At 45.1% G+C, this 27,025-nt stretch overlaps 1 protein-coding gene across 3 annotated transcripts in view; it reads right to left on the reverse strand.

Moving 5' to 3' along the window:
* LYST (lysosomal trafficking regulator) overlaps positions 1-27,025 on the reverse strand; it is a 175,395-nt gene that overhangs the window by 111,410 nt on the left and 36,960 nt on the right. For all 3 annotated transcript variants that reach the window (XM_053299902.1, XM_053299913.1, XM_053299907.1), the window contains exons 7-12: positions 26,390-26,551; positions 18,701-18,857; positions 16,626-16,852; positions 15,571-15,637; positions 6,188-6,297; positions 4,637-5,063 (exon numbers count right to left, since the gene is read on the reverse strand). In XM_053299902.1, coding sequence (XP_053155877.1) covers positions 4,637-5,063; positions 6,188-6,297; positions 15,571-15,637; positions 16,626-16,852; positions 18,701-18,857; positions 26,390-26,551 — 1,150 coding nt within the window. The remainder of the gene's footprint in view (positions 1-4,636; positions 5,064-6,187; positions 6,298-15,570; positions 15,638-16,625; positions 16,853-18,700; positions 18,858-26,389; positions 26,552-27,025) is intronic.

A 27,025-nucleotide genomic window follows, 5' to 3' on the forward strand; every position in this document is an offset into this window, starting at 1 on the left:
CCGGCTTCAAAACATTAGGGTTAGCTGTCACAATTTACACCACTTCCTTCCATGCAGTCTGGAAAGTACCCAGGAAAGGAACTGCTTTCCTCTTAAAGATCCCGCTCCCCTCTCCCCTCTTCATGGCGACAAAATGGTTCATACCTCATGCAAACTGGTTTGGCACCAAACCAATGCATCATGTTGAAGTGTAATTTCATGTTTCTTCTTTTATTATTTGCTGCTGACAATGCACCTAATCCCAGTCCTCTTTTTCAACACCTCCTGTGCTAATCTTGCTTCTATTTCTTGTGCTTTATTCAAAGCAGTCACAGTTAAGGGCCAAAACAGAAAAGACATTGGAGATCTTTGATCGGATCTCACAATTTTCATTTTGATATCACTTGCAGTGACAGGTAGTTCCAGTTTTGTTTGTACAAGTGATATTGGGAAAGAGAGAGTTTATCCCTTTCTCCCTACACAGTTTTACTGATCTAGATTCCCCCATGAAACTGCTATTTCCCCTGCTAACTGGGCAAAGAGGCACCTTTTACCGTGGTGATTCTCTTTATTTAGCAGGGGGAGAGTAACTGGCCCTATTCACCCCCAGCACAGTACTTCCAGTGACTGTTGCTGGTGTGTGTCTTATGTTTCTTTTTAGAATGTGAGCCCTTTGGGGACAGGGAGCCATCTTATTTGTTTGTTATTTCTCTTTGTAAACCGCCCTGAGCCATTATTGGAAGGGCGGTATAGAAACTGAATTAATAATAATAATAATAATAATAATAATAATAATTATTATTATTATTATTATTAGTCCAGGTACACGTAGGTTAGGTTTTTCACTACAAGGCCAAGAGCACCTTCAAGCAGCAATTAAGATGGTGAAATGACTGGAAGAGGAGAGTTAACTCACATAGGTGTCTGCAGAACCTTTTCTGGGAGGCCAAGCCTGCAATCCTGTACTCACTTACCTGGTAGTAAACCCCACTGAATTCAATAGGACTGGGTCAATCGGGGCATTGGAGGGCAACTCCCTCCCCTTGCCCCCATCCAAACACCATATTAACTCCCCGTTTTCCCCAGCACCGCAGCTCCACCTAGGTTTCAAGTAAAACCCAAAGTGTTTAGAAGATAAAATCATGACTATGGGGTAGAGACAGCCTTGGTCGGCCTGATGGATGATCTCTACCAGGGAATGGACAGAGGGAATGTGACTCTGTTGGTTCTCTTGGACCTTTCTGCAGCTTTCGATACTATCAATCATGGCACCCTTCTGGATTGTCTGGGGGATTTGGGAAAAGATGGCACTGCTTTGCAGTGGTTCCGTTCCTATCTCTCTGGTAGATTCCAGATGGTGTCACCTGGAGATTATTGTTCTCTGAAACATGAGCTATTGTATGGTGTCCCTCAGGGCTCCATCCTCTCTCTGATGCTTTTCAACATCTACATGAGACCACTGGGTGAGATCATTAGGAGATTTGGAGCTGGGTGTTATCAATATGCTGATGACACCCAAATCTATTTCTCTATTACATCATCATCAGGAAATGGCATAACTCCCCTAAATGCCTTCCTATAGGCAGTAATGGACTGTATGAGGGATAATAAATCGAAACAGAATCCAAACAAGATGGTGGTACTCATGGTAAGGGGTCATACTTCGAGAGACGTGAGAGATCCCCCTGTTCTGGATGGGGTTGCACTCCACCCAAAGGAACAGATACGTAGCTTAGGAGTGCTTCTGGACCCAGGCCTCACTCTGGTTTCTCAGGCTGAGGCTATAGCCAGGAGCACTTTCTGTCAACTTTGGTTGATATGACAGCTGTGTCCGTTCCTTGAAGATAGTGATCTCAGAACTGCGGTACAGTGACAACCTCTAGGCTTGACTACTGCAATGCGCTCTATGTGGGGCTGCCTTTGCATGTGGTTCAGAAACTTCAGTTGGTTAAAAATGCAGTGGCTAGATTGGACTCTGGGGTGTCTCGGTGAGACCAAATCACGCCTGTTTTACAGCAACTGTATTAGCTACCAATAGGTTTCCGGGCAAAATACCAAGTGTTGGTGAAACCTTTATAGCCCTAAACAACTTGGGACCAGGTTACTCAAGGGAGTGCCTTCTTCTGCATGATCCCCACCACACATTGAGATCACTGACAGAGGTCCGTCTCCATATGTCACCATCTCAACTGGTGGTGACTCGAGGGCAGGCCTTCTCTGTAGTTGCTCCTGGGCTATGGAATGCACTCTCTTTAGATATTTGTGGTTTAACATCTTTGCCAGCCTTCAGAAGAGCCCTTAAGACACATTTGTTCAGCCAGGCTTTTAGTAATCTCTGAATGTTTTGAATTTGCCATTTTTAATAGTTGGGGGTTTTTGCATTTGTTTTTGTGAACCACTAGAGCAAGGTTTCTTAACCTTGGGCCCCCAGATGTTGGACTACAACTCCCAGAATCCCCGGCCACAAAGGCCATGTCTGGGGATTCTGGGAATTGTAGTCCAACAACATCTGGGGGCCCAAGGTTAAGAAACCCTGGCCTAGAGCCTTTGGAGTCAGGTGGCATACTGAATAAATTAATAATTATAACAATTCCTCTCATGCCTCATCTGTTTTGGCCCCTTTCATTTTTGCTTTTGAATCCTAACTTTTTTATTTCCTTGTCCTCATCATTACTACTTTTTATATTAAGAAGCATTAATTTCAATACTCATTCTCACGTCCAACAGTTTTATTCAGCAGTTTCTTCTTTTGGATTATTAGCGTAATGTTTCTCTTCTACTCATTTGGCTGATCAAATTCATGATTTGCTTATTCCTTCTGGCTCTGCAGTCGATTCTACAGGTTCACCCTACTCTCCATCAAACATTTTCTACATGAAAGTGAAAAGCAATTCAAAAACTTAGAAAAGTATTTATGCTCTGATTTTGGTCTGCCCTCTTATCTTTATATGCACTCTTTTAAAAATGTGTGTGGTACTTTATGCCTCCTGAAATCTAAGGTCTTATTTGTTACCTTTTCTGTGTCCCCCTTTTCTCTTGCTATCCCTTGTATCTGAAATGACATGACTACTGTTTTAGAACATCTCTGATTTGGGCTTTTAGGCAACATTTGGAGACAAGTTTTCCCCTGGCCTTTATTTAACTTGCTTCCATTTCCCTTCCCTTGACTTTTTCTGTTACTTCTAGTGCTTATACACCACTTTTCAACAAAGGTTCCCAAAACAGTTTATATAGTAGTAATCTTTTTTAAAAATACAAATCCCTGCAGTCAGGGCCTCTCTCTAATTTTATTGTTGAAATTTTGTTGTAGAGGAACATCATAGAAATATTATGATGTCCACCAAAAATTCATATCCCACTTTAAACAAGAACCTGTGCACCATATTAAGGTCACACTGCTTTAGATGTATTTCTCTCAACTTTACGTGGAACACACTTATGCTACCCTATGGTAAGAATATCATTAATCATCCAGCAATTTTGCTATTAGCCATCTAGTGGGGAAATGACTTGACTACCAAGCCAGAGGTTGCCGGTTTGAATCCCCACTGGTATGTTTCTCAGACTATGGGAAACACCTATATCAGGCAGCAGCAATATAGGAAGATGCTGAAAGGCATAATCTCATACTGTGCGGGAGGAGGCAATGGAAACCCCTCCTACTAAAGACAACCACAGGGTTCTGTGGTCGCCAGGAGTCCACACTGACTCAACAGCACAGTTTAAATTTTGCTATTAGATAATTTTATCAGGACTCAATTTTGCTTAGATTTGTCTAATAAAAGTTTAAGTTCTTGACATAATCCCCATTTATATTTCTCTATCAACAGTTCTTCAATCAAATACCTGCTTGAATCAAGGCTACTTACATACTTTTAAAAATTCACTAAAAGGCACAACAGATTTAAATTTAATCATTAGTAGATTTGCTTTTATATTTTGAAACAGTCAAAGCTTTTTAAGAAAACATTTTTGCAGAACTCTCAGCAACTAACAAACTAGTTCTTTTAACAAAGCAGAATATAGGGACATTAGGCATGTGCCTGAAACGTTTCAGAGGCCATTGTAAAGGCCTCTGAAACGTTTCGGCGCTGGGGCGGTATTCAGTGTTTCAGCATGGCGGGGGTAGTACTTTAAGGGTGGGGGAGGGTGTACTCACACACCCCCGCCGCATTTCCCCCACCAGACGGGCACGCATTTCCAGATGGGCGCATGCACGCACACTCGCAACTTCCGGCCACTTCCGGCCGACGGGGGGAACGGGGCGGCAGGGAGGAACACTGCCGCCCCGAGGGGCTTAAGGTTTACAGAGCACCGGCAGGGGAAATGCGGCAGGGGGGGTGAGTACACCCTCCCCCACCCTTAAAGTACTACCCCCGCCGGTGCCGAAGACCATTCGTGCACATCCCTAAGGGACATGTTTTACTATCTCAAGCTCCTTACGAAAGGAAAGGTTTATGCCCCTTAGATAGTTTTTACATACTGTACATAATTGAACCTTTAGTCTTTGGAATAAGTGTTCTTTCCAGTGAACATGCACCAGTAAATGCAGTCAGAATAAGCATTCATAACTCCTGATCCATCTTTTTAGGCACATCAGAAATTTTACAGATTAAAATATGTTAAATTATAGAACAGTATTAATAATGCTACTTACCTATATCATCGAAACTGCTGTCATGTGAAACTAGCAATTTGCTCCTCCTTTTCATCCTTTTTGCTTTCTCCAAGGAATTGTCTGCTTCATGAACACATTCTACACAAAACCAGAGTGAAATACTGAAGCCTTCAGACATGTGTGGCCAACAGTTCTGTCCAACCAAAGGCAAATGGATTGGAGCAACATGCCAAGAAGAAAGAAGAAGATGATGATGAGGCAAGCTCTCACCCTCTGGTTCCTTTGTCTGAGCAAACTTTGCCCTTCTTAGTAGTCCTGTGACCTTGCTATTAAGAGTTAATGTGGATTTTTGGGATGGGCTGCTGCTCAAGTTTGGTATTTGATGTAAAGGAAATGAGAGATGTTGCAAAGGCCTCATCTCTGTATTTGCCTCCATAATCTTCAGAACACCTTTAAGCAGGATGCCCTAAAAAGAGATGAACCATTATGATAAGCATTACAGAACAAAACACAGCAATCAATGTTCTAAATTGCCACAACTGATATTTAAATTGGCACACTTCTGATAATACTAGTGTCCCCCCAAATATTGGCTTACATGCCGCACAGTGTATCATGGGTGGTGCCAAACTCACCCACACCACTGGCAGGGCTCCAAAGCATGCAGCCATGATACTGGCACAGGAGGGTAGTACCAGGACTGCTGCCTCTTGTGTGATCACCAGTAAATTTGTTTGAGTTAGCCACCAACCAACCAAAGCTTTAGCTTTTTTTGCTTTGAATTATTGTAAAGCTTTTAATACATCATCCATTTCACACATGCACAGGGGATTTTCTAGTCTTATGCACATGCAGCCTAAACAGAAGTCACTATTGGCTCATATAAGGAGCCTACTGGAGCAGTATCTGACACATCTATTTGGGAGTATCTGACACAGAACAAGGAACTGCAGCTCAAAGAAAAAACTAGCACCACCTCCTTGCAGGGCTCTTTGAATCCTGGCCAGGATCTCAAAGTCTTTTGTACAACCTATTATTCAAGAGTTGTATTTCTCCAAGATGAAAAGAAAAGGACACAAAAGTCTCATAGTAGGATGTGCTTGATTTTAAGACCCAGAAGATGCCTTTCCCAAGATGCAGATTTTAATTCATACCTAAGCTCTTGCATATACACACACTGAACCCAGCATCACAGACAGGTTTTGCCTTTCTGCAAGACTGGGTGAGAAAAAGGTTTCTCTTAATTAGGTACTGTTTCAGCATTTTCCCTCCAATTTCACACTTACCTTCTGTTAACCTAACTGGACCACAGATTTACTCAAAAGCATTCAAGTTTCTTTAAGACACCTGAAGAAACTTGTCCCTTTCTCATTATTCCAACTTATATGCCAAGTGCCACTAAAGCACTTTCCCTGCTTACTCATCCCTAAATTTCCAAGACAGACTTGCATGTTGTAAAATCTACAAAAACTGCAATTCCACTATGTGTTAGAGGAATGGCATTACTATTTCATTTTGCAACCCTTTAGCAAACACAAAAATGACTATGATGTCAAGGTATTTTCTTTATAAGTTCCAAAAAGTTCTTACTGTAGATGGTGTTTTTTCTAAAAATATCCTTAAGAGAAGGGTTAGCTCCTCTGAACACGTTCTTGAGCTCATCAGACACACGAGCAGATCCACCAGTACCTCCTGGCATGCTGAAAAGAAACATCATGAGTTGCTTAAAATGCACACAAGCACTTTTCCAAACTATGCTAAAGCTACTATGTCAAGCAACAGTCCAAGAGGCAACACAGCAAGGCTTCTAATCCCCTCTGTCCTAGCAGCCCCTGAATGACCCAATAAGTTTCTCGTAAAAGCTGTGTTTCTGCTCTTACAGAGCACTTTCAGAATGTGGGCAGGGCCTAGAAGTAATAGGGCTCTGAGCAAAAGAGGAATGGGAGAGTTAAACAAGGGCTCCTGCTACATTCCTACAGACCCTGCTAATACAGTTACAGGGATGTAACTACTATTAGGCAAGGGGAGACGGCTGCCTGGAGGCCCCCATGCCTCGAGGGGCCCCCCAGAGGCAAGTCACATGTCTATATATTGTGAAGTAAGAGTGTGTGTGTGTGTGTGTGTGTGTGTACCAGCGAGGGGCCCATTTTTAAATTTTGTCTCTGGGCCCACTCCAGCCTTGTTACACCCCTGTACAGTTACTTCATCAGTCAGGAGCTTTCCTTCTACCGCACTCAGATTCTGAATGAGATACAGACTGTTGGCACTTTTGGCTGCAGCATTAGCAAAAAGAGGACTTTAAGAATACTGGAACAGAGCGAGTGATACACAAGATTAATCTTACTGGAATCAGTCAACTGGCTTTAGTATAAATGCTTTCTGACCCCTTTTGGCATTAGTAGGCATTTCAGTGTTGTTTAGGACCAAACTAGACATGATGTTAAATTGCATCATTGTCCAGTTTAAGAGGTTTTTATATCTTAAAATGGCAGTTGCATGAAGGCCTAATCTGGATTAGCATGGAAGGAGAAGATATTAAACCCTTTAATTTCACACTATTTTCCTTATGAAAAATTGCCCCTTCTGGCTGCTATGGGCTACTGAAAATCCCATTGCTGCACATGGCACCTTTTGGGGTGGTGGAGATTTTCAGCAGCAAAACAGTGTGTAAATCACACCCTCTGCTCAATGATACATTTCCAATCTGTACTGAGCTCTAATCCCTGATATTTTAAGATTTTAAAAGCCTCCTAAACTAGACAATGGTGCAACATATCACCACATCTACTTTAGCTTTTTTAAGTCAAGCACCATTTGGGATGTTAAGAGAAAAATTGTTTTCTTCAACACTCTGGTCAAGTTCACAAACTGGCCAAGGTGACTAAAGACAGACAAGTACTGAGCACACATCTACTATTTTTCTCATACTCCATTGTGGATTGCTTTTGTACACAGAACTAGTGATAACATAAAACTAAGTTATTTGGTAACTGAAATGCTATATTCGATATGTTTTAATATCCGTTAGACATATGCTTCATTCTTGCAGAGATGGTAAACCTGTATCTGGGCCATACCACTTCACAGTGTAGGTGGAGGCTTAAATGATTGAATGTCCCTACAAACAAAAACAAAAGTCTTCATGTATTAGAATTAAATGTAAAAGAAGAGGCTAACTAGAACCTCTCTTCCCAAAATCTAGATTACAGTGTTCAATAAGAAGGTACCAAAAACTGTATGTGTCTTTTTAAGCACCTCACCAACAGAAAGTTTCACATATATATAGTTTTTCTTTTGGAAGCTTAAACAGCATACCGTATTTTATGGACTATAAGACTCACTTTTTTCCTCGAAAAATATCCGCCAAAATTCAGGTGCGTCTTATATGTTTTAACAGTTTAATATGTTAAAACTCTGAAAAACTGGATTAAAATTAAGGTGCGTCTTATAGACCGTAGCGTCTTATAGTCCGTAAAATACGGTATGTGGGGGCACCAAGACAAACTCTGATCAGGCCAATTATTACTTCGCTTTAAACAAGTCAACAGCAATATGTGCTCGCAGATAACCCCTTAAAATAAAGGGTCAAAACATTTACACTGCAGATTTAAGAGAAACAAAAACTTTTTAGAAGTATTTCATCGATGCCAAGTCACACACATATCCAGACACTTTAAAGCTGGCCAGGTGATTCAAGGCAGGTGGTGACCATAGTAATCACACTGCTCTCAGTGGAACTCTATGCTTAGATCTGATCTTTCCCCAAAAGAGAGCAGACATTCAACAAAAGACATCTGTCAAAACAGAAGAGGGATGAGGAGGACTTTTGAGATCCTATGTATAAGCTGGCAAGAGGGGAAACAATTGTTATACCATGGTTAAACATCTTTAAGCTAAGGAGTTTTAAATCTTAGTCTTCAAGAATGCATCTGAAACTTGCTGTGCACACACTCTCATTTCCCACATTTAAATAACTGGTTTTAAACGCAGACTGAATTCTACAGAGAAAAAGCCTTTTACAGAATACAGATCAGAACACTATCCTATGAGGAACATGAGAATAGATCTTGATTTCCAGTCAAACGTTAGACAGGATTCAACAAAGATAAGCATGCTTAAGTCCTCAGTGAGAAAGATAACAACAAACAGGATTGGAATTTTGCTATCAAGTGTTCAAAGTGCTTCACGTGTATTATCTTGCTGCAAACCTTTCCACCACCCTATAATGCCAAGTATTACTGTCCCCATATTGCCAGTGGGGACCTGAGGCTGAGAGGATGTGGCTTGCCTAAGGCCATTTGGTGAATTCATGGCAAAGGTGAGCTTTGAACCAGGAACCTCCTGGTGTGCAGTTCAGTCTCTTAGACACTATGTCACATCAGCTCTAAGCACATATTTAAGAAAAGAAAAGAATTTCAAAGAATTTCCAAAAGAAAAACAGGTTGCTCACCTGTAACTGATGATCTGGTAGAGATCCGTCGATATTCATAAGAATGGGTTCTGCGCCTGCGCAGGAACCCCACGGTATCCATGCCTGAGCTCGTCGAAGCACCCAAGCCACGCCCCCACGCTGCTGCGTGCTATATAAGGCGCGGCTGAGGCGCGTAGTCCCTCAGTTCTTGGACGACCGCCGTGGAGGACGATCATCTAAAGTCTTTCCTTCTTTTTTGTTTTGTTTAAATTAGGTAAGTTCATCCATTAAAAAGGGGGAATATCCTGAAGAGGATAGAAGCCACACACCTATACGCACATAGAAGTAGCACTACTGCAGAGGGGAAGGTTGGGAGGGTCTTATGAATATCGACGGATCTCTACCAGATCATCAGTTACAGGTGAGCAACCTGTTTATCTGGTTCGAGATCCGTCGATGTTCATAAGAATGGGTGTTTAGCAAGCTCCAGTAGGAGGGGGGAGCAGTAGTCACAACAACACCTGTTTCAAAACACTTCTCCCAAAGGTGGCCTCTGCCGCAGAGCGTACATCTATGGCGTAGTGCTTAATAAAGGGAGACTCCGAAGACCAAGTTGCGGCCTTACAGATATCCCTGAACGAGACCCCAGAGAGGTGTGCAGCAGAGGAAGCTTCAGCCCTGGTGGAGTGGGCTTTAATGGCTTCTGGAGGTGATTTGCCTTGTAGATGATATGTCAGGAGAATAAGCTCTACCAGCCATCTGGACAATCTTTGTCTCGAAATTGGGGATCCTTTCCTTGGCCCTTTATACGATATGAATAGACGAGTAGAGAGCCTAAAGGGTTTTGTGCTGTCTATGTAGTATAGGAGCGCACGGCGCACGTCTAGAGCATGTAACGAGCGCTCCAGAGCAGAAGTAGGGTTCCCAAAGAATGTAGGTAAGATGATATCCTGGTTCAAGTGGAAGTCGGATACAACTTTTGGTAGGAAAGTAGAGTCTAAACGCATGCGGACTTTGTCTGGTTGAAATAAAGTATAAGGGGGGTCCACCCTGAGAGCCACCAGTTCACTCACACGTCTTGCTGTTGTGATAGCAATCAGGAAGCTTGTCTTCCAAGAGAGATGTTTAAGGGAGGACGTAGCCATGGGCTCAAAGGGAGCCTGAGTCAGTGACGAAAGAACCAGCGATAAACTCCATGGTTCTACTGGCTTTCTGATTGTAGGGTACACATTTGACAGGCCTTTCAGGAAGGCCTTGCTCAATGGGTGCGAGAACAGTGTAGAGTTGTCACTGCCCGGATGGTATGCGGACAAGGCAGATAAATGGACTCTCAAAGACACGTTGGCCAGGCCTTTTGCTTTCAAAGACGTAAGGTATCGTAGAACCTCCCGGACTGAGGCTCGTTTAGGAAGGAATCCCTTGGAGCGTGCATATGACCTAAAACGGTCCCACTTGCGCTTGTAGTTGCGGCGCGTAGATTCCTTGCGCTGGTTGAGTAGGATATGAGTCAGCAGACTATCTTCCACACTGTTAGATGGAGGGTTTTGACGTCCGGGTGCAGGACGAGACCTCCGTCTTGAGTGAGGAGATCCTGATAGGAAGGTAGGTGCTTGTAGCAGTTCTTCGCCAGTCTGCGTACTTGCGGAAACCAAGGTTGCCTTGGCCACCATGGAGTCACTAGGATGCAGTTGGTTGGATTGCAGAGAAGACAAGCTACCACTCTGTGTATCAATGGCAGGGGGGGAAACATGTAAGGTGTCTCTAGGGACCAATCCAACTGAAAAGCATCTCCGAGAGACAGACTGTCGTGGCCCGCCCTTGAACAGAAGCGATCGCATTTCGTGTTCTCTGAGCAAGCAAAGAGGTCCACTGAGGGCCTCATCCACCGGTTGAAGAAGGGAGTTATCACATCCGTGCGGAGTTCCCATTCGTGCTGACGGTCCTGCAAGAAGACTCTGCTCAGGTCGTCTGCCAGGGTGTTGTCCAGGCCCTTGATGTGAACAGCCTTGGGGTAAATGCGGTGTAGAATACACCAGTGCCACATTTGAACACTGAGAGCACACAGACTCCGGGAGACCGTCCCTCCCTGGCGGTTTATATATGCCTGGGCGGTTGTGTTGTCGAGGTGGATCTGAACAATTTTCCCTTGAAGGACAGATAAGAATGACTGTAGTGCTTGAAAAACAGCCAGAAGCTCTAGGAAGTTGATGTGCAATTTGGCACGTTGAGGGGACCACTTCCCTTGAATTTTGTGGTTGTCGCAATGGGCCCCCCAGCCCTGGAGCGAGGCATCCGTCGCCATCCAAACCGAAGGGGAGGGGGATCGAAAGGGTACTCCCTCGAGTAGGTTCTTCCGCTTGGTCCACCAGGAGAGCGACCGGAGTACATCCGGGGGAAGTAGAAGGCGCTTTGATTGACTGTCTCTGATTGGACGAAATACTGAAAGAAACCAGAGTTGGAGCTTTCTCATCTTGAGTCTCGCATAATAGATTACTGTATTGCAAGCTGACATAAGGCCCAACAGACGTTGAATCATACGGGCTGGCTGTAGGGGATGATCTTGAAACTCGGAGATTTGGTTCAGGATGCAGTTGAATCTCTCCTCTGGGAGAAAAGCTCTTTGTTGTGTTGTGTCTAGGATTGCCCCTATGTAGGAGATTATAGGTGATGGTTCCAGATGCGATTTCTTCCAGTTTATCTCGATGCCCAAATCGTGAAGTAGGTTCACTACATATTGGATGTGCAAAACTAACTCGTCTTTGACTTCTGCAGTTAGGAGCCAGTCGTCCAGGTAAGGGTAGACCGATACACCCCTGGTTCTTAGATGGGCAATCACTGCCGCCATACATTTTGTAAAAACCCTCGGAGCGGTGGACAGTCCGAAGGGCAATACATTGTACTGAAACACTTTGTCGCCGACAGTGAAACGTAGATATTTGCGGTGGTCCGGACGTATATTGATATGAAAATAGGCGTCCCTGAGATCCAGCGTCGTAAGCCACTTTTCCCCCTGGAGTAGTGGGAGGATCTGTTGCAACGCCATCATACGGAACTTTTTGGCGTGGATAAACTTGTTCAGACAATGGAGGTCCATGATGGGACGGATCCCCCCATCCCTCTTGGGGATCTGAAAATAGTGTGAATAGAACCCCGTTAGCCTGTCTGCCCATGACACCGGGGCAATAGCCCCCTTTTCCAGAAGCTCCTTCACCTCCTGCAGAAGCAGCCTCGAGGAGGGAGTGCATCTCACCCCCGTGAAGTGTGGAAGAGTCCTGAATTCTATTGCGTAACCATATGTGATAATCTTCAGGACCCACCGGTCCGATGTTATGCTGTGCCATGCGGGGGCATGGCTTGCCAGTTTGATCGTTGGCAGGGACGGAAGGATGGAGAGATCCGTCAGTGCTGGTGGAGAGGCCCCCGCTGGCAGGGAAGGGGGGGTGTATGGAGACGGTAGGGAGGTTGGTGTCGATGGGCAGTCCACAGTTTCAAAGACGCTTTTGGGGTTCTTGTGGCTTCGCTCGCTGTGATTGAGGAGCCCTTTTCTTATTATAGAACGGGCGACGTTGGTAAGACGAGTAGGGCTTCCTAAAGTCACGCCTGTCTTGTGACCTGTAGGAAGGTTTGAATTTTCCATAGTTGTTCCTGTACGTTGATGTTGAGGAAGAGGTCGAAGGATGCGAGCTGAAAGTTTTTGCAGTGAATTTTGATTTCTTCAACTGCTCCATAGTGGAGTCAGTTGTTTCACTGAAAAGGCCAGTACCATCAAATGGTAATCCTTCTATTCTTTCTCTCATATCCATTTGGAGTCCCGTAGACCGCAGCCAAGCGTGTCTTCTCAGGGTTATTGCTGCCGCCATTGCCCGAGATTCGCTCTCAGCTAGATGTTTGGCTATGCTGAGCTGTCTGCGTGTTAGGTCTCCAGAGTTCTCTAAGACTTGGTGGAATTTAGCTTTAAAGTCTTCTAAGGATAGGCAGTCCAAATCTTTCTCCAACTGTTCCCAGAGACCATGAGTGTACATTGTCGTGCAGGCCGCATAGTTTGCTACCTTAATAGAAAGGCAAGAGGTTGAATAGATCTTCCTTCCCAATAGGTCCAGTTTTCTACCTTCCTTATCAGGAGGGACTGTGTACCTCTTGCCAGACTTAGACGCCGTGGCACAATCTATTACTAGAGAGTTTGGTGCCGGGTGTTTGAGCAGATAGTCGTTATCCCTATCTTGAATTCTATAGAGACTTTCCAATTTCTTTGACGTCGGGGTGGAAGTGTGGAGGACTTCCCAAGCGCATTTCGCAGCCCTTGTAATTACTGGTAACATTGGAAGGGCAACTGGGGCTGTCATTTGAGTCTTCAACATAAATTTATATACTGGGTCCTCGATAGTTGCCAACTGTGACTGGATATCTAGACCAAGAGCATCAGCCATGGCCCGAATCTGTTTGTGGTATGCTTTCATTTCATCATTTGGTGAAACATAAGTTACCGGTGCCACAGCCGTAGGTGGTTCCACAATGGAACTGGTGTCCTCAGGGTCGGACTCAAAGTCAGAGGAGCCGTAGTGTTCTGAGGGAGAGGCAGGCTGCAGTTGAGCGTCTTCAGCACGGTGAGGATCCGTTTGCGTGGTTGAATTACTTTGTAGTTTTAGGAGACTTGTCTGTGTAGATGTAGACTTAAAGTGGAGTGGTGAAGTCTGTGTGGCGCTATGGTTGTTCATGGAGCCACACGTTTGGGTCGCAATTGTCGCAAAAGTTGCAAAGGGATGAGCAGGTGCTACTTGTCTCCAGGGTAGGTTAACGCCATCTCTGTAGGGACCAGCTGGAGAAGAGACCCCTAAGGAAGGGTGTCTATAACCACAGGAGTGCCAAGGAGTGTGTGGCAAGTTGGAGGATGGTGGAGCTGGAGGATGAGACAAGGTAGGTGTTCCTCCCTCGGCTTCAACGCCCACTGAAGGGAAGCCGGTAAATGTCGAGCGGCCGCTCGACGTCGAGTCCAGGAGAGACAGAAGAGATCGGGTTGCTGCTGGGAGAGATTCTTCGGCATTGACATCCACCATCTGGAAAGTCGGTATCGGTGGTCGATATCGAGGGGTTACTTGCATCGATGTTGACAGGACTGGAGTGTGCAAGGTGGACGGCGCAAAGGCTGAGGCTTGTGGTGTCGATGGAGAGGCAGACGAAGCCAAAGGCGTTGGAGCTGGTGAGAGAGTTCTTGTTGTCGGTATCGAAGCTCGTGGAGATCGCTGAAGGTTCGAAGCCCGTTCGTCGTCGGGCAAAACTCGTCCGGCGTTGAAAACAGGGTTCGACGTAGTCAGTTGATGTGGTTCGGTATCGAGCACTCTCAACGTCGACATGCCGGTAACGGGAGAATGCGTCGAAGGGGCATCCACGTCGATAACTATCGGTGTCGAGGAAACGGGTAGCTCCTCCAGAATCACCGTCTGTACTGCGAAGTCAGTCGACGTCGAAGGTCTCGACCTCGATTCTGATGACTGCGCCGCAGAGGGAGATGGTGTGTGTCTCCGCGGGCTCTCGTGAGTCTTTCGACGTTTGGAGTCAGTCGGAGTCGAGAGGTCATCATGTCAATGTTTCGAAGCCTTATCACAGTCTTTGGAGTGATGTGAGGGCTTCGAGGTAGAAGAGCCTGAGCTCTTTGATGACGTCTTCTTTTCGAGTGTCGAGTGTCTATCTGAAGTCGAGGCGCTTTTCGACATAGACGACGTTTTGGCGGGAATTATGTCAGAGGTTTTTTCTCTGCTCGACGTCGAAGAAGGCTTTGGCGCCTTAGATGTCGACGGTCGAGGAGTGCCCGGTGTAGATGGGCTCAAAACTTCATCGTAAATCGCCGCACGGAGGCGAAGAGCCCGATTCTTTCGAGTCTGTTTCGAGAAAGACAGACAGATTTTACACGAGGAGACGTTATGCTCCTCACCAAGGCACAAAAGGCAGAGGTCATGAAGGTCCTTGGAGGGTAACTTAGCCCTGCAGCCTTCACACCATTTGAAAGATTTTTTTCCGTCAGCCATAGCAAGGTCGAAGCCGTTCCGCGTCCGTTCGCCAGAAGTCACCGAAGCCAGTCCAAAACGAGAGCCAGAGATTTCCGAAAGCCGTTCCGTAAGTAGAGCCAGAGAATTCCGATATTTCCAGTCCGAGTCAAGAGGATAGATGAACAACCGAGGAACTAGACGAAGAGGCACGGACCGCAGGTCCAGGACACAAGGCGGTCGGAAAAGAACTGAGGGACTACGCGCCTCAGCCGCGCCTTATATAGCACGCAGCAGCGTGGGGGCGTGGCTTGGGCGCTTCGACGAGCTCAGGCATGGATACCGTGGGGTTCCTGCGCAGGCGCAGAACCCATTCTTATGAACATCGACGGATCTCGAACCAGATTTTCAAAGTATTCAACCTTGGCGGGACCATGACCAGTTCTCAAAATCCCTCAATGTGAAGGTCCCCAACATAAGAGTCTAACATTTTAAATGGAATCCATATGCTTCCACATCTGCAGAATCGCATTAAAGTTAAATGCTATATAAAGGAAATACTACCTTTATTTAGAACTCACCTTGAAAACGAGAATCTGTGTCTGTCAAAATGTGAAGGAATCCTCCCAGAATACTCTTTACAGCTCCCTAAAGCAACACAAAGTAAAAAGGATGTATTGAACAAGTAGCAAGAGTTAGCAAGATACAGTACCCAAGCGTGGGGAAGGTCTGGCCACAAAGTCGTTTTCAGTGTGGCCTGTTTCCTTCTTTCTTCCCAATGGAAGCTCATCCCTCTGGTCATGTTATTAAGACAACCACTAAATAGTGAAAACTGTGTATGGAAACACGTTCTAGAGATGGAAGAATACTTAATGCACTGTATAATTAGTTTCATTTTCCCTGAAACATTGGGAAAAACATTGGGAAAAACATGTGCTTGCTTCCCCGAGTCCTAAGCTGTCACTTGACTGTTTTTTTCAGACAGCAGCTATGCTGGTTGTTTCTCACCTATGTATATTTACATTCATTCTAGATCCTTGGTTGCCATGCCTGTTGGGAACTGCTGCCTTTGCCTCTTTCCTTAGTGTGAGGAGTGTTGCTCAAGAACAATTCTACGTTGGGTGGAGTTAGGGATATTTGAGGGCTTTCCTCCACTGAAAGGCTGACGGCTCTGCAAACAGTATTTTACCTCTCCTCTGCTTTCCAATGGTATCTCTCCCACACAGACTGGCAGGGTGGTTTAGAAAGATTTAGACAAGAACTCTTCAGACAACTGATCTAGTGTCAGCTCCGCAATTGTGTAAACCCAGTGTTCCCTGATCTCCGGTTGACAATGCGCCAACCTGACATGAAGCCGACATAATTAAGCCAGCTTCAAATATAAGATTATGGATCTCAACTTCATGCTGGTTTGGTGTACTGCCAACCAGAGATCGGAGGAAACTTTTAGTTTTACATGATCACTCTAAGGGAGTGTGTGCGCTGCGGAAATCTCCTGCGGACAGTTGACATTAGATTGATTGTGTGAAGAGCCACACAAACTCGCAGACACTTCTTGAAAATCAATACCATATAATTTATTCCATATACCAAAATAAAACCATAAACGTAACTCCACCATAGACATATCATTCACCTGTTGCATAAGTAGCATCGCATTTTTTCCCTTCAGCCGGATTACTTTCAAGAAACTCTGGAAGACATGAGTGAGTACGTCCAAGCTTGGGTTACCAACCGAGAGTAAATGCAATTCCAACATGCAGATTTCAGGGTATATTAATTCCCCTTGAGTGAAGTTTTCAGCTAGGTCACTGGAAAAACTGGAATAACCAAAGCACCCTTTTTCTGTTTTAATGTCTGCTCCTGGAAAAGAAGACACAGTCATCTACTGAAATTCAACTGTATCTACTCTGCCTACTTTGCTGAGCTACGACTACCAGATATTTCTTCTTCACATTAGAAACTGATGGAGTTAGAAATCAGGATCTTCAGCCTAGCTTGAGATCCTGGCTTTCCAAAAATAAAAAGTAAGAACATGCACAACCATTTGTTATGAGACAGGCCTGACAATGGCAAGTACATACATATCTGCAGGCTATATATGTTTCACATATCAAAATTACTCACATCAAGAGGAATCATTCACTTTTTAGACTGTGAGCCTTTTTGGTACAGGGAACCATCTTATTTCTTTTTATGTGTAAACTTTGAAAACTTTTTGTTTAAAATCAGTATATAAATATACATAATAATTATAGATACTCTATGCATTGAAATGCTTATGCCCTACCACTATTACACACACAGAGCCATTTTTGTGCTCAGTTATTATAAGCAAATAGGGTCAAACTAAATGATATGTTTGTTGCATCTTTTTTTCAAATTAGGAGCTTTTTAAAATGAATTTTTAATGTTAAATTTGATCTGGATCAGGGCCCTGTCTTCTGTTACATTTAAACCAGCTCTGAACTATGCAACATTGAATATCTGATCTAGTTTAGCCCTGAGTTTGCTTAAAATAACTGGCACAAAGTGTGCAGAGGTAAAGGGTTAACACATCCCTACCTCCATGCTGTGGGTCTTATTCTACTATTTTTTTTATGCATCTACTATCTTAAAATAAATATAAGTCCCAAACTGAATGAAGATGCATTAATGTCTCATCTAGTTTGACCCTCATAGCTCTACAAGCCATCTGCTTGAACAGGAAATTTGGAGACAACCAGAACTAGACTTTCCCCTACAAAGCTTGAATTTTTTTTTTTTTTTTAAGTTCAGGACCAGCTCTCTGAGTGCAAACACGGTCTCCATGGAACTTAAAGATAAAAGCTGAGAGAAGCCCAAAAAGGCAATACACAGATGCATCTGTAGAAGTCATCAGAAATACACACACTAGCTTGCAAAAGATTATAATTCAACTGGAAGGCTCTCCACCAAACCCCAACTAAAATTTTTCAGATTATTCAAATGCAAATCTGCTGGGAAATGAACATTCCACCAGCAGAGGCATATACTGCATGAGAATGCAACCTAAAATCATAAGTTCAAGCAACTTCCTGCCATCTGAGGATCACATTCCACACGGAGCATAAGGAACATTTCTCTGTTCATAAAAGAACTCAGATGCCATTGTGCCTGGGGGGCTCCATAAGCACACGCAGGGACAACCCCAGGTCTTCGAGCATCTGAGGTACAGTACAAATACTGCCTTGCCCTGCCCTCTTGAAGGCTTCAAAAGGGATGGCAATGGGGCTGCCAGCAGCTCTTTATTCTCATATTGCTCCACTTTCAAAGTCTGCAAGGATCAGCTTGGGAGCTCTCAGCCCTCAATTTGATCCTTACAGGCTTTGAAGGGGGCATGGGGAAAAGAGAAGAGGCTGCTGCCTGCTTTCCCTCCTTATTCCATGCACCTTCTAAAGCATGTCAGTGTTTGATCCAGAGCTCCCAACTGAGTCCTTAGACTTTATAAGGGATAGAGAGCAAGGGGAAGAGATTACTGGCAGCTTCCCTTTGCAGGCTTTGAAAAGGGTTGAGGAGTCGGGAGAGGCTGGTAGCATACCCCTTTCAAAGCTTGCAAGCATCAGACTGGGAACACCCCTTCACCCAGCACCTGAAGCAACCACTCTCTATGCCTCAAATGAATGCTGATGGAATGCAGTCAAGCATCATTTAGGAAAGCCATGAGCACGTGAATTCCAATTTCAATCTTACCTTCATCTTTGCTTTCACTGTCATCAGGATTACTTTCACTATCTGCATCATAGCCTTCTTCTTCAGCAAAAAATTTAAAGCTACAGCATTGTGACTCTTCTGCTTCTTCTGATATATCACCAGGCTGCGGTACAGGATCTTTTTCTGACTGATGGATCTGTCCAGCATATTTTAGATGTTCAAGATAGGCTATTAATAAAATAGGCCAATATCTATGGAAGAATCTAGGCTTCACTGAAAGTAACTTAAGAACATAAAAGAGTTTTGCTGGATCAAGCCAGCCCAGGGCCCATCTAGTCCAGCATCCTGTCTCCCACAGTAACCCACCAGATGCCTCTGGGAAATTCATGAACAGGAGAAGGCATGCGCCCTCTGCTGCCTCTGAACCTGGAGACAGCCTATAGCCATTAAGACTAGTATCCATTGGTAGATCTGTCCTCCGTGAATTTGTCTAGGTCCCTTTTGAAGTCATCAAAGCTGGTTGCCATCACCACATCCCATGAAATAGATTAATTATACACTGTGTGCAAAAGTACTTCCTTCTGTTGGTTCTAAATTCCCTAGAAATCAGTAAAATAATAGGGAGACAACTGAAAATATCTGAAAAACAGGTTGCTTACCTGTAACTGATGATCTGGTAGAGATCCATCGATATCCATAAGAATGGGTTCTGCCCTGCGCAGGAGCCATGCGGTAGCCATGCCTGAGCTTGTCGAAGTGCCCAGACCACACCCCCACGCTGAAGCGTGCTATTTAAGGTGTGGCAGAGGTGCGAAGTCCCTCAGTTCTTGGACAACCGCCGTGCAGGACGACCATCCAAAGCACGTGAGTTAATCCATGATGAATACGAGAGCTTAAGCGAATAGGCTGCACACCTGTACATACATAGAAACAGCACTACTGCAGAGGGGAGGAAGGGAGGGTCTTATGGACATCAATGGATCTCTACCAGATCATCAATTACAGGTAAGCAACCTGTTATCTGGATCGAGATCCATTGATGTCCATAAGAATGGGTGTCTAGCAAGCTCCAAAGGGGGGAGGGAGCAGTAGTAGCTATTGCAACACCTGCTTTAACACACTTCTCCTGAAAGGGGCCTCTGCAGCAGAGCGTACATCTATTGAGTAGTGTTTTATGAAGGGGGACTTCTGAGAACCAGGTGGCTGCTTTGCAGATGTCCATAAAAGTCACCCCAGAAAGGTGTGCAGTGGAAGAAGCATAAGCCCTGGTAGAGTGGGCCTTTGTTGCTTCCGGTAGTGGCTTGTTCTGTAGCCTATAAGCAAATAGAATAAGTTCAACAAGCCATCTCGACATTCTTTGTTTTGAGATCAGGGAGCTTGTAGGATATGAAGAGCTTGTAGGACCCTTGTAGGATATGAAGAGTCGGGTCGATGACCTAAATGCTCTTGTGTTTGCCATGTAGAACAAGAGAGCTCAGCGTACATCCATGGCATGCAGTGTTCTTTCCAGGGCAGAAGAAGGGTCCCTGAAGAAAGTCGGTAAGATTATATCCTGATTCAGGTGAAAAGTGGAAACAGCCTTTGGTAAGAACGAAGGATCCAGTCACATCTGGACTTTGTCTGGGTAAAAAATCGTATAGGAAGAGTCCACCCTGAGAGCTGTGAGCTCACTCACACATCTCGCTGTAGTGATGGCAATCAAGAATGCTGTCTTCCAAGAAACTAGTTTCAACGAAGACGTGGCCATGGGTTCAAAGGGAGCCTGGGTTAATGACGACAGAACCAATGACTGGCTCCGCAGCTCCACCGGAGGCTTAACTGGAGGATAAACATGCAAGAGGCCTTTCAGAAAAACTTTACTCAACAGATGTGAGAACAGCATTTTCCCCTCACACTTTGGGTGGTGTGAGGACAAGGCAGCTAGATGGACTTTTAATGACACATTGGCCAGCACTTTCGATTTCAGCATCGTGAGGTATTGAAGAACCTCTCAGGCCAAAGCTTGTTTATGTAGGAACCCTTTGGTGCGTGCATAGGCTTTAAACCGGCACCATTTGCTCAGGTAGTTCCAATGTGTGGTCTCTTTATGTTGGTTGAGGAGAATGTGATTTAGCAGATTATCTCCCAGACGGTCAGGTAGAGGGTTTGGACATCTGGATGCAGAATGCGACCATCGTCTTGAGTGAGTAGATCTAGACGGCAAGGTAGGTGTTTGTAGCAGTTTTGCCAGTCTGCGTACCTGTGGAAACCAGAATTGCCTTGACCACCATGGTGTCACTAGGATGCAGCTGGTTGGTTTGGATAGCAGATGTGCCACAACCCTGGGTATTAATGGCAGAAGGGGAAACATGTAAGGTGTCTCCAGGGACCAATCTAGTTACATCTCCCAGAGACTGAAAGTCATGGTCCTCCCTGGAGCAGAAGCGGGTGCATTTCGCATTTGCAGAGCAAGCAAAGAAGTTGATGGTGGGTCTCAGCCATTGGTCGAAGGGGGCTATAACTTCCCACTCATGCTGTCGGTCCTGTAGGAAGACCTGGCTGAGGTTGTCTGCCAAGGCGTTGTCTAGGCCCTTGATGTGCATGGCTATTGGGTAAATCTGGTGTTGAATGCACTAGTGCCATAATTGTACACTGAGGGCGCATAGGCTGCAAGACACTGTCCCTCCTTGACGACTGATATAAGCTTGCGCCATTGTATTGTCAAGGTAGATTTGGACCACTTTACCTTGAAGGAGAGGCAGAAATGCCTGTAATGCCTGGAAGACAGCCAGGAGCTCCAAGAAACTGATGTGCAACTGGGCCCAGCAAAGGGACCATCTCCCCTGGATCTTGTGGTTGTTGCAGTGGGTTCCCCAGCCCTGTAGGGAGGCATCTGTAGTTAGCCAGACCATAGGTGATTGAGCCTGGAAGGGGACCCTGCTGAGCAGGTTCCTGTGCTGTGTCCACCAGGAGAGTGAACGAAGGACCTGTGGTGGAAGCATTTCATTTGGCTGTCTGATGGGATGGAACACTGATAGGAATCAGAGTTGAAGTTTACGCATTTTCAGACACGCAAAGTGAATCACTGTGTTGCAGGATGCCATCAGGCTCAGCAGGCTCTGTATTGAGCAGGCCAGTTACAAGGGCTACTGATGGAAGGTCCCGAATGCAAGCAAATCTGTCCTCTAGCAAGAATGCGTTCTGTTGCACGGTGTGCAGAATTGCCCCTATGTAAGAGGTCATGGGCATAGATTCCAGATGAGACTTCTCCCAATTTATCTCGATGCCCAGCTCCCGAAGTAGGTTCACTACATAATGGATGTGCAAAAGTAACTCGCTTCTGTCTTTCGCGGTCAGGAGCCAGTCATCTAAATAAGAATAGACCGAGACTCCCCTGGTCCGCAGGTGAGCAATCACCACCGCCATACATTTTGTAAAAACTCTCGGGGCGGTGAACAGTCCGAAGGGCAATACATTGTATTGAAACACTTGGTGACCGACGGTGAACCATAGGTACCTGCGATGACAAGTCCGGATATTGATATGAAAATAGGCGTCCTGTAGGTCCAGCATTGCAAGCCACTTCTCTCCCTGGAACAGCGGAAGCAACGCCATCATACGGAACTTTCGCCATCATACGGAACTTTCTGACACAGATGAACTTATTCAGGTGGCGGAGATCCATAATGGGTCAAATGCCCTCGTCCTGTTTGGGAATTTGAAAATACCGGGAATAGAACCTGTCCCGCCTGTCTGCCAACAATACCAGGGCAATTGCTCCCTTCTCCAGTAGCTCCCTCACTTCCTGCCGGAGTGTGTCTAAAGGAGGAGTGAGTATCATCCCTAAGAACAACGGTAGGGACCTGAATTCGAGCGCATAACCAGCAGTTATAATCTTTAGGACCCAGTGGCCTGATGTTATATGGTGCCATGTGGGGGCATGGCTTGCCAGCTTGATGGTAGGCTGGCATGGGTGGATGGAATAAACCGTCGAGGCAGATGTTAGAACCCTCGCTGGCAGGAGAGGGGAGCTGAGGTGTCGATGGGTGGTCCGGAATCTTAAAGATGCTTCTGAGCGTCCTGTGACTTTGTATGCTGGGATTGAGGAGTTTCCCCCTTCTGATGGTAAGGGCGGCATTGATAGGTTGAGTAAGGTTTCCTGAAGTCCCACCAATCCTGATTTCAGTAAGATGGACGGAACTTGCCATAATTGTTGCAGAATTTCAATGCAGTTGTAGAAGTAGATGGGTACATAGTAAAAGTCTTGGCTGTAAATTTAGACTTCTTTAGCTGTTCCATGGTTCCGTCGGTTGTCTCACTAAAGAGGCCAGTGCCATCAAAGGGTATTCCTTCTATCTTATCCCACATGTCTTGTTGGAGCTCTGTAGATCTTAACCAGGCATGTCTCCTTAATGTGATGGCCACTGTCATTATACGGGATTCGCTTTCTGCCAGGTATTTGGCAATACTGAATTGCCTGTGTGTTAGGTTTCCCGAGTTCTCGAGGGTTTGGCGGAACTTGGTCTTAAAGTCCTCAAAGGACAGTGAGTCAAGATCTTTCTCCAAGAGTTCCCAAAGGCCATGAGCATATTTAGCTGTGCAGGCCGCATAATTAGCTACCTTAATTGATAGGCATGAAGTCCAGTAGACTTTCTTTCCGAGCAGGTCTAACTTTCTGACCTCCTTGTCAGGAAGAACAGTATACCGCTTGCCTGATTTTGATGCTGTGGCACAGTCAATGACTAAGGAATTAGGTGCCGGATGCTTCAGGAGGTATCCATTGTCCTTATCCTGAACTCTGTTCAGAATAGAACTCTGTAAAGATTAAAACTCCCAGCAGAAATCCACAATCTGAGTTCTTTATTGACCTTCAGGGGAGCCCTTAAAACCTATCTGCTTGGCCTGGCCTTTCAGGGTTTTAATTAGTTTTAATTGTTTTAATACTGTGACCTGGTTTTCAGGGTTTTAATTGTTCCAATTGTTTAATTGTTTTTTATAATGTTTTTAATTGTTAATTGATGTTTTATATTGTTTATATTTCTGTTTTAACTCTAACTGGTTTTAATGGTTCTGTTTTAATTGTAAACCACCCTGAGCCACTTTGGAAGGGTGGTATAAAAATTAAATAAATAAATAAATACTCTCCAATTTCTTTGAAGTCAGAGTGGAGGTGTGCAATACCTCCCAGGCACACCTGGCAGCCCTAGTGATGATGGGCAACATTGGTAGAGCCACTGGGGCAGTGGATTGAGATTTCAGCGTGGTTATACACTGGGTCATCGATAGTGGCGAGATGGGAGCAAATATCCAGACCCAAAGCCTCAGCCATTGTCCTTATTTGTTTATGGTAAACCTTTAGTTCATCATTAGGGGAAACATAGGTTACTGATGGTACATCGGTGGGAGGTTCCACAATTGTGCTTTTATCATCCGGGCCAGATTTGAAATCCGATGAGCCATAATGTTCCGATGGCGAGCTCGGTGGTGGCCTGTCCCCTCCTGTTGGAATAGTGGCAGTCTGAGTTCCAGCAGCAACAAGAGGAGACGGAGCAGGAAAAGTCTGGGTCGACACTGAACGGAGAGACAACGTAGATGCCTGTGATGCCCACTGGACACCAGTGGGGAGGTTTGAGTGGCCACAGTGACAGAAGACAGGCTGGGCCAGGCATCCCTTGCCGGTGACACTGGTCTCCATGGTCTGTTGTTCTCACAAATATAAGGTGCACCTGGGGAGAAAGTACCTATGGAGGGTTGGCTGAACCCACAGGAATGCCAGGGGGCTGGAGATTGAAGATGACTAGCTGACAAGGGAGCAACCGTATTTGTTGCAGTAGTTGTCACGATTTGTGGAGCAGGCTCGATATCACTTGGAAGGAAACCTTTAAACGTCGAGGCAGAGTGTGTGCTAGAAGAAGAATCCAATAAGGAAAGCAGAGAACACGTAGCCGAAGGAAGTTCCTCCTCAGCATCTACGTTGATTTCGAAAGTTGGCACCGGTGCTCAGTACTGAGGGGTTATTTGTGTCGACGCGGAGAGGACTGGCGTATGTAAGGCCGAAGGCAACTGCACAGCAGCTTGTGGAGTCGAAGGAGAAGCAGAAGAAGCCAACAGCATCGGAGTCTGAGAGAGAGAGCTAGCCATCAGCATAAAAATCAGCATCGAGATCGGTGTTGGCATCCAACGAACAACATCCATCAATGGTGGTTCGGTATCGACCACTGTCAATGTCGACTGCTGTGGGAGGACAGAATGCAAAGTGACCAAGGTAGCTGTCGATACTGAAGGATTAGTTGATGTCGATAGTGCAGACACTGTAAGCGGTTGTGAAGAAAAACTCGGTGTCGATGGCTGTGCCGCGGAAGGCAATGGTGTACGGTCTCGAGGGCGGTCTTGTATTCTACAGCACTTGTCTTCAGGAGAAGGGACGTGGTCAGACCCCCCAACGCTTGGCAGACCTCCCACACTCGTCTGAATGGTGCGGTCTAGAAGAGGAAAATGAAGAAGATCTCGATTCCGAGGCTGATCCCGAACGTTTTGCGGTCAATATTGACATTGATGCCGACATCGATGCCGAAGATTTCTCTGATGTGGAGCATTTTGTCGATGCCGAGACCAACTTCATGGAGTCACAGCGCAAAGACTTGTGTGCCCGAATTTGAAGAAGGCGTCGATGTTAATTTTGGCATCTCCTTTGAGGGTGTAGTCAAAGTTGAAGGATGAGGCGTGCCCGGCATCGAGGAAATTGCTGCCTGAAGGCGGAGTGCCCGATTCTTCCGCATCTGCTTCGAAAAAGACAGACATATTCTACATGAGGAGACATTATGTTCCTCTTCGAGGCACAACAAACACAGGTCACGAAGGTCCTTCAAGGCAATTTCACCCTGCAACCCTCACACTATTTAAATGACCTGTTCTCAGCCATATCGTAAGTCAAGTCTGGTCCTCAGTCAAACTCCTGAAGTCGTCGAAAGCCAGTCCAAGTCAAGAGCCAGAGAATCACTATCAGCCGTTCCGAGTCAAAAACATGTGTAGCACATCAACCAGTCCGAGTCAAATTCCAGGAAATCAGTCAAAGTTAGGATGAACTACAGAAAAGAGGAACTTTCCAACTACAGAATTGGCAGACTGTAGGTCCAAACACAAGGGGTGTCGGGAAAGAACTCAGGGACTTCGCGCCTCAGCCACGCCTTAAATAGCACGCTTCAGCATGGGGGGTGGCCTGGGCTCTTCGACAAGCTCAGGCATGGGTACTGCATGGCTCCTTTGCAGGCACAGAACCCATTCTTATGGACATCGACGGATCTCGATCCAGATTGGTCAGATACTCCCATCTCTCATACATTCATTTTAATCTTTGTGGATTCCAGCAAACTATTTTTAACTCATCTGTAACTTTCAGCTCTTGTATGTAATTTCTACATTCTACACAAGAGCAGAGAGCAGAAAGGAAAAAGAACTCCAAAATCATGCTAAGTATTTCAAAGAATTAGTAAAACTGTATATGGTAACATATTACAAACATGCAGCCAAAGTCCATTTCACTCATGTCCACATACACACCACCATTGCCTCTTTGAGATCTCTGGTGCACAATACTCCAGCTTACAAAATTGCTTACTTGTCCATTTTTTCACCTGCAGATGTTGGAATGTTTATGAACATTCCATGATATCATATTGGCCTTACAACCATGGGGACTTTAGACAGGGTGGCAGGCAATAGGACAAGCAGCTTTTAAGCCTATTTTACCTTTTCTTTCTTTTCTTCTGAATGTTCCAGATCAGCAACATAGGTTCCCAGTGCAACTCGAAGCAATGAATCAAACAGGTTCTTCACCAAGTCAGTTTCCATTATTCTAGACTTCGCAAGCTGGTCCCTCATTTCAAGTAATATGTCTTCCACACAAACATTCTACATTAACAAAAATGTAAACATTCATGCTTATGGGTTTGCGCGATTAATGAAAAAGGTGCTAAAAGCAATTATAGTTTCTTCACCATTTGCATTCCCAGTCCTCTCAAAACTGCTGAAGGCAAGAACTAAACTTACTTGTCAAGGTGTTTGCATGTTGTGCTTATAGCACAGATCACCATGATTATCTCTAGTTAAGTCTCCTTATTTCTCTATAAAGTTCACACACAATATTTGTGGTTCAAACTCTTAAGCCCTCTGGGCTTGTTTGAAGTTGGAACTGAATGGGGGAAAACCAATTACAAGCCTTCTGGATAAGTGACAAGATACGGCATTACACACTTAAAAATACAGTATGGTGCAAATCAAACTCCGTGTGTCTTATCTTTAAGTTACTGGTTTCTCTCACAATATTCCCACTCAGGCTGAATACTATGCCTAGATGTCTCTATGGACATGCATTTCACTCTCTTT

The sequence above is a fragment of the Hemicordylus capensis genome, chromosome 1 (genome assembly GCF_027244095.1).
Source record: "Hemicordylus capensis ecotype Gifberg chromosome 1, rHemCap1.1.pri, whole genome shotgun sequence".
In the NCBI taxonomy this organism is placed as follows: Eukaryota; Metazoa; Chordata; class Lepidosauria; order Squamata; family Cordylidae; genus Hemicordylus; species Hemicordylus capensis.